At 39.3% G+C, this 8,224-nt stretch overlaps 1 protein-coding gene across 1 annotated transcript; it reads left to right on the plus strand.

Annotated features, from left to right (window-relative positions):
- The first annotated feature begins 906 nt into the window (after window positions 1–906).
- On the plus strand, window positions 907–8,145 carry LOC121622464 (sphingosine-1-phosphate phosphatase 1-like). The gene is made up of 3 exons (XM_041959427.1): window positions 907–1,931; window positions 5,137–5,226; window positions 6,083–8,145. The coding sequence occupies exons 1-3, from the start codon at window positions 1,245–1,247 to the stop codon at window positions 6,632–6,634; spliced, it is 1,329 nt and encodes a 442-aa protein (XP_041815361.1). The 5' UTR covers window positions 907–1,244; the 3' UTR covers window positions 6,635–8,145.
- Window positions 8,146–8,224: the final 79 nt, after the last annotated feature.

Here is an 8,224-nt window from a genome sequence, read left to right on the forward strand (position 1 = left end):
TTATTACAAAAGAGTCACATCAGTTTTAAATAAAAAAAAATATATAATTTAACAATTTTATTTTGAAGGGAAATCGACGCTGACTTTCCGGTGTTGTTCTGGTATTTTTGTCACTCACTTCTCAGACCTGTACACATGGACTGACCAGTTACATTTTATTTTTTAAGTGTTTAAAATATTACTGGAAATTATGTTAGGAGATACGTGTGTGTTATCTATGGAAGCATACAATGCATTTAAGAAAATTCAGAGCATTTACCTAAAATTGCACTACTATTTTGAGATATCGGTACTGAACGTGATTATTTCCATTTTATGTAACTTTATAGTTAACTACTCCACTACATGACAAAGATAAATATTGTTTTATTGTTATTATTATTATTATTGTTATTATTCTGTTACATCTACAGTTACCGGTCACTTTGTGGATTAACATGTTCCATACCAAACATATAATCAGGTCATAAACTATGAGGCATTCTGACATATTAAACAGCATATAAAGTAGTTATATTAGCTCCTACTTGACCAGAAAAAACATTAAATGCTTCTGACATGTTCATAATAATCCAATAAAATAATAAGCTTTGGTAATGATCTGGAAGGAAGAATTTTGCATGATGCGTACTAAAAATCAGCTAATGCATAGTACTTCTACTTATCCTTAAGTAAAATTTTGAATGCGGGACTTTTTATGTAATGGGGTGTTCTACGTTGTAGTACTTTTATTGACGAAAAGTATCTGAATACTTCATCCACCACCGGCCATGTACCTGTACCTACAAATACTTTTCAGGCAATACTTTTTTTTAACATGTGTAATTTACTACAGCTCCAGCAGGGGTAGCAAATGCCCAGAATGCACTGCATTACGGGAAACGAAGAAGAAATTGAAGCGAAGAAGAAGTTGCAACAGGATATAACGGCCTGACGCAGTTATTTGGCGGCCGTATGTATTAGGATATACCGTGAAGTAATGGTTAACTGTAATGGACTTTGGATGTTGTCGTTCAAAACTTCCACGCCGGTGTACAAGGTTTGTATTTTGAATGCAGTTACCGGGTCGTAGAGGAGTATAACTGCTTCGTGCTGTTAGCTCACGTTAAGTCCTTCTCGGTTTCGTTAAGAGGAATGCAGCGGTCACCGAGCTCCACTTCTCATTAAGCTCACTCGATGAACATGAACTTAATTTTTGCGACGAAACAGAGTTGTGTATTTTAAGCTAACTTTTGCTGTAAGTCATGGCGAAAGACTTTGTAAAGACTTTTGTACAGCTGTGTAATTATCTCCAAGAACCCCGCCATGTAGCCAGTTTTCAAAATTTCTGCGGCGTTAAAGGGACATTTCCGGCGAAACCAACCAAGCCGGACAGCGGACTGTCTGAGCCTGACTTTTCCGGGCTGCGGAAGAGGGTCCAACACGGAGGACAAAGCTCGGACGTCAGTGTCGGGAATGGAGCGACCGGGGATGCGCCCGCACCGCAGGTTAACGGGATGCAGGGTGACAAGACCGTCGGGCCTGATGGTGCAACAGCAGCAGCTATCGACTCCGCCAGGGCAAAACCTCTCCGGAAAAACTCCCTGACCGGAGACATGGGTCAAGAGTTCCTGATCCACAACAAGTTTCTGTTCTACCTGTTCACGTTTGGGACTGAGCTGGGCAACGAGATGTTCTTCATCATTTTCTTCCCATTTCTCTTCTGGAACATCGACGCCCTGGTTAGCCGGAGACTCATCGTTGTCTGGGCCTGGAACCTGTTCGTGGGGCAGTCCACCAAGGATATGGTCCGCTGGTCCCGGCCGGCTTCCCCTCCTGTGGTGAAGGTGGAGGTCTTCTACAACTCCGAGTACAGCATGCCGTCCACGCACGCCATGACGGGGACAGCCATACCCTTCTGTCTCTTCATGTTGACCTACGGACGGTGGCAGGTGAGCACTTTTGTCAACACTCCAAAGTGTTAAATACAGGTGAGAACAAGGTTTTGCGATGCAGACTGCAGCTGTTCTATTATCAGAAACTTCCTTTTTTTTTTTTTTTTTTTTTTTTTTTACTTTTGAAGCAAAAATGTCAAGAATGCTCTGGTTCCTGATTTTCTTGGTCTGTCATGAGACTAAATATTTTTGGTGTTTGCATTCCTGCTTGTGAAGTGGTGAACATGTTAACTTTTTTAAGAAACTGTGGTAGGCATTTGTCTGTCTTTTCTGACATTTTATTGACAAATTCATTCATCAAAAAAGCTATCAATTGGTAAATGGATCATAAAAATAATCCTAAATTGCAGCCCTATCTTGCTTGGTAATCCATAAACACTGAAGCACAGTATTAGGTACTGCACTTCCTCAGAAAATTGTTCAGGCAAGGTTTTAAGCCACCCAGATTCTTTTTCTTAGTATCTCGTCACCTATCAGATTTGTTAATAGAGAGTTTAAACAGTAATCACACTTGGTAAAAAACATTGCTTTTCATAAGTGAAGTAGAACTTTTCTACCTTTTCCTCTTCCCCGAATGAAGGGTTTATTTCCATAAAGTGTGTTCATTTTCCATTTTTTATTTTGTACAGTGGGTGCAATCGGACCCACAGTTCATTGTCACCCACAGGGCCCCCGGCAGCAGTAATCCAGCCCTGTGGCAATACATGTTATGGAGCTGGAAATGTGTTATTACAGATTATTAGGCACAACCTGATGCATGTAAATCGACAAATATCACAGTGTTACTCCAGTGTCATTCTCTTTCTTCATGTCACATTAGAATTCAGTGGTCCAGCCTTGTTGCACAGGATATGAACGTGTTTTGATAACCCACAGGGAAGGTGGCCAGACGCACCAAAGTCCCAGACATTCAGGGGCCCCAAGAGCTATAGTTTTTAAATGTTGATACATTTTCCACATTTTTCCACATCCAACATCTTTCAGTATATTACATGTTTGTTTGAGTTAAATCTAAATCATAAAGATCAGAGTTCGAAGAAGCACACAGGACACCTGACTTTCTAAGAAATGAAAAGCCTGCATGACATGTTACTCCATGGCATCTCAGTGCCAGTCTGTGGGTTAGTCTGGCCAAAGGAGGGAAAAAGCACAGACAGCCTTTAAAGCAGTATTAATGCTTGTAATGCTTGTTGCCTAGTCTCATGTGAGGACGACAAACATTCCTCTGTTTAAGAAGATAATGAACACATGACAGGGTGTGTCAGAGAAGTACAGGTGAGGAGTGAAGAGATAGCTTTGTTTTTTAGATAAACAGAGACTCGTTTTTCCACATTGTCAGAGAATGATACGGGACCAGTGAATGTGAAATAGAGGCGGAGTAAGAATCATTTTTGGTTTCAAAAAGCATTTTGATCTGAAATATCAGTGGACAGCAATGCAAATGCAATGCAATGATCAAAGTGAGACAGTCAAGGATGACAGAACTCGACTGAGAACTGTCACTGAGTGCCTGTTCTGGTGAAAATGAAGGACGGGGGGTTGGGAGGGTTACTTCAATGCTGTGGATTTTAGAGAGAAAATAATGTAGTGTAGTATCAACCAGGTCAGAGAGTCCAAAGCACTGAAACTTCTTGACCTACTGATAGGGCTGTTACAGTTTGCATTTTCCACCACCATGTTTGTGCAAAGAGGTAAACAATGTAGGACAGCAATCGATCTGCTGCCTGCATCCCAAAAGAAAAGAGAAATCTCAAATTTCCTCAGCTGGGGATTAATAAAGTCTTGTCTTATCTTATCTTATCTTATCTAATCTAAATTACAGGGATATCCAATTTAAATACCGTTCGTGTTGTAGTACTTTTAGGCTGTAATTCATTCGTGATGAGCGACAGATATGTCATTTGTCTGTCCCCCTCCATGACTGGGTCTGGGCTGCATGTTAGAAAATTTAGTTTGTTCAAAAGTTCATTTTTACACCTAAATCTATTTGCTCAAGGATTTGAATTCAGATTCAGGAAACACATGTGGCACTGAATTCAGATTGGATAAAGTACTGTAAAACCCCTCACAAGAATTAGCAGCCTGCATGCTTTTTGAAAAGTGATGCATTAATGATGCATAACACATTCCTGTCCTTTTTTAGTGCGAATGTAAATCCTGTATTTCAAAATTCTTTAATAATCTCTAAATCATCTTGCCCCTGCATCTTGTGCACTGTATGTTTAAAGTTAAAAAGAGATGCACTAATGCTATTTCTCAAAAAAAAAAAAGACTGAAAGATTGTTTTTACTGCAGGCAAAAAGCCCATCGAAGGGGTCATAACCAGGAAGTTGTCGTTGTTTTTTAACCAAATACAGGCAGTTGTTTGAACTGCCTGAACTCCCTTGGTGTTCACTGATTTCTAAGACTGCGGACCTGAAACATTTCAGAGAAATGGGTTTTAAAGGGTTACAAAAGATAAGATGCAGTCAGACCATAAACAGCTTCCAGGGCAAGAAGAAGAGTCTTAGTGTTAGATAAACAATATTAGACCTATTCTTATTAGCTGTCCAATACTTTGTTTTATGACTGAATATATGTAACACCAAGGACATCCCCATCACCCTCAGCTGCACTAATTAACAAATGTTAGCATACTGTCATGCTAAACTAAGATGGTGAACACGGTCAACATTACACCTGCAAAACATCAGTATGTCAGCATCATCACTGGGAGCATGTTAGCATGTTGACATGAGCATTCAGCTCAAAGCACCCCTGTGCCGAAGTCCAGCCTCACAGCTCATGGCTGTGGACTCTTGCTTTCACACAGTGACCTTTGCATGGATTGTTTCGAAGATATCAGCAAAATGTTTTGTAAATGGACTGTGCACTGTGTTTTTTGAAAGTTAGTATTTCTACTGACAGTGAACTGTCCAGGAAACTTCATGTAAGTTGAGCATATTGCCATTAATGCCCTTCTAGGAACTGTGATATTGTAGCTTCTCATTACCAGAATTCTACTTTATGCTCTGGCCATAGTCAGCGGGATGTTAAGAAAAATGTAGTTCTGCAATACCGGTCCACGAGTCCACTGTTAAAGAAAACTGTTTCAGAAAACTGTGACCTGGATTTAAAAAAATTTGAAGGCTTATCTTCAACCACCTTTCTAATATGTATGCTCATTTTTTAATACCATGTCTTCATGCTTTCTCTCTCCTAGTACCCCTTCCTCTTTGGCTTTTTTGTGGCTCTCAGTTGGAGTGTCCTGGTCTGTGTGAGCAGAGTCTACATGGGGATGCATTCTATTCTGGTAAGTATGTTTGAAATAAATATGACATGTAAATTAAATAGTCTCTCGTTAATGAGGTCTGACTCAACTTGGTCAAAAATGTTCTCTAGGAAACAAAATGCAAAGCACTGCTGCCTTCAGCTTCTGGTGTCATTGATCTTATCATTATCAAATGCTCCTTGAATGGCTGTAAATGCTGACATGACACAAATATACCTGATGCTGCATTTCATTCTTTGATATAATGGAGGACAATAGTATTAGCACCAGGTTTACAAATGTATCTTGAAAATAACCTGTGCATGTTTTCTATTTCTGTGAGTAGACAGATAATGTCTTTTTACATGTATACATTATATTAATGTTCACAACATGCACGCATGCCCCATTTTTCATGTTAGTAACCTACATGGGGCTTAAATTTTATGATTCGTGGAAGATTATCTGTAAACCGAGCCAATAAACAAATCCAAGCCAGTAGATAAAGTCAGATTAGATTTGGTGGCAGGGCGACTATTGTTAATAGATATTGTGTTATGTATGTATATGTTCTGCAATCTTCCAGTAGTAACACCTGTCAGGAGTCCATGTGATTTTGCAATTGGTTTTATGAGAGGGGAAAGCTGGTCAGTGGCTTAAATTAAGTGTCCTGGTCAAAAGTGTTGCTTAGCGCCACATACAGATCAGGAAGCAGGCAGGCTTCTCATTTTAAATCTGTGGTTAAAACAAAGCTAAAGAATCATCAATATGCTTTATAAGGCTGTGTGTATATCAAGTTAGTATTTTGTAGAGTGTAAATATGAGTATAACACTATTAGAATTGGCTTTCATATTGTTTTTTTTCTGCTTTACAATGATTAATGTCCCTGTGTTGCAGGAGGTAATCACCGGCTTCCTGTACAGCCTTCTTATTCTAGCCTTCTTCCAGCCAATTTTGGACAAGATTGACAGCTTCTACATGATGGATCACTTCGCTCCCCTTGTGATTATCGTGTCACACGTGAGCCTGGGACTTGTTGCTTTCTCTCTGGATTCCTGGAGCACCTCTCGAGGCGATACAGCTCAGGCTCTGGGCACCGGGGCAGGAGCTGCTCTGGCTACCCATGTGAACTATCAGTTGGGTCTGCTGGCCGATCCACCTCTGTCCTCACTTCCTCTAACTTTACCACCAATCAGCACCAGCTTGGTGGTTGTTTCCCTACTGCGCTTCCTCATCGGAGTCGCTGTAATCCTCGTCACGAGAATGGTTATGAAAGCAGTGACTATTCCGTTCTTATGTCGACTGTTCGAGCTGCCTTCAGATGATGTAAGACAGGCGAGGCAGCACATGAAAGTAGAGTTGCCGTACCGTTACATTGTCTACAGTGTTGTTGGTTTTAGTTGTGTTTGTGTGGTGCCTCTCTTCTTTAGGATCTTAAACCTCGCCTGAGTGTGGTGCGCAAGCTGTCATTTACTGCTGACATGTTCACCCACACAATGAAGGCAAACAGAAACATGCTACTTGTCTTCACACAAGATAAAGTCTCTGTTTCTGCATGGCAGAAACTGATTTAAAGGAGAAATGTGGTGATATTCTATATCTTTTGTATTGTCAATTAATATTGCCTCTGTGCCATAGAGTGCCGTTGTTGTTGAAAACCTGTTAGAACTTATCAGTGAGCCAGGCTGTTGCACTAGGTGACATGTTTCTTCATTATGATGAGCAGCGGCACTGAAGTTTATTTTGAGTTGATGCCATATACACCATTCTCACACTGTTAATACGCCAAATGTGTATCAACCTGTGGCTGAAAATAGCCCCCAACAAATACTGAAACAGGAGTAAATACGGTATCAGTGGCTAGATAATTTAGTTGTTTTTTCTAAATGGAGAGTATATATTTTTAACCCATTTTCAAAGAATTTTTTCTTCAGTTGGAATTAGTGGACTCGGTGGGGGTCCAAAGGCCACAGATCAGTTGGACAGTATTAGAGGGACAGACTGAAGCATGGTTGGTTTGAGTCTTGGGATTTGTTGACAATGACAACAATATAGAACATCACCAGCCTTGTCCTTTAAGATCCACCTGTGGTCGACATATTTAAGTGTTAACAGGAACTTTGCAAATACAAAATCTGTCAGATGTACTGTTATGATGCTTGCATTCATTAGTGCGGAATCTGTTGTGCATTTCCATCATTTTACTCGAGATATATAATATGTTAATGGAGAATTCAATGCTCTCAAAATAAACCAAACCATGAATCGGTAATGTGTGAAGTCACTTCACTTTTCATTTGTTGCCTTGCGCAAATCAAACCAGTCTGGATGCAAGAAAGTACTGTAAGTATTTACGCTAACTGGTGTGTACACGGTCTCTATTTAAATCTGGAAGACTCGTACTTTTTTCCCTCATTGAGCAGACCTACTGTGTCGTTTTTACTATAGCCAGCATTATCTCATCCCCTGATCCTTTTTGTACATGTGTATGCTTTTTTTCCAAATCGTTTGAGATTTTAATCCAAATGTAAATTCAGTATACTCTGAAAAATCACACAATTAAAATAGCATATTTTTGATAATGTATTTTGCCATTTTAACTAATTTGAGCTGAATTGTTGCTCAATAAAATAAAAATCTTAATCTATACCATTCACATCTGATTCCTAAAAATGATGTTCAGGAGACATTTCTGCTGCCCTTCCTTATTCTGCAGTATAAAATCACAGACTCTAGCACCTGTCTAAGTCTTTGTTTATTTGCTGTTGTAATGTTACAGTAATAGTTTACTGCAATATCCATGTCAGAATATTAATGCTTAAGCATTTATACTTACATACTTTATACATCATAAGTACTCATGGGACATTTATATTATTACCATACATTCCCCCATCTTTTTCTGTAATGCAAGAACTGTATCCTTTGGAAAAATATGGAAATGAGATGAATAAAATATTCCGAAAAAGAAAAACATTTTTAATGGTTTTTTAAAAATTATTTTCAGTGTATCTTTCTTGCAAGGAAATATAATTTGCA

This window comes from Chelmon rostratus, chromosome 18 (genome assembly GCF_017976325.1).
Source record: "Chelmon rostratus isolate fCheRos1 chromosome 18, fCheRos1.pri, whole genome shotgun sequence".
NCBI classification, from domain to species: domain Eukaryota; kingdom Metazoa; phylum Chordata; class Actinopteri; order Chaetodontiformes; family Chaetodontidae; genus Chelmon; species Chelmon rostratus.

What these genes read in the sequence shown, in the direction of transcription:
- LOC121622464 (XM_041959427.1), top strand. Translation starts at nt 1,245, where the DNA reads ATGGCGAAAGACTTTGTAAAGACTTTTGTACAGCTGTGTAATTATCTC. An exon ending in TGACCTACGGACGGTGGCAG is followed by an intron (nt 1,932 to 5,136) that starts GTGAGCACTTTT and finishes TCTCTCTCCTAG; the next exon opens with TACCCCTTCCTCTTTGGCTT. An exon ending in TGGGGATGCATTCTATTCTG is followed by an intron (nt 5,227 to 6,082) that starts GTAAGTATGTTT and finishes CCTGTGTTGCAG; the next exon opens with GAGGTAATCACCGGCTTCCT.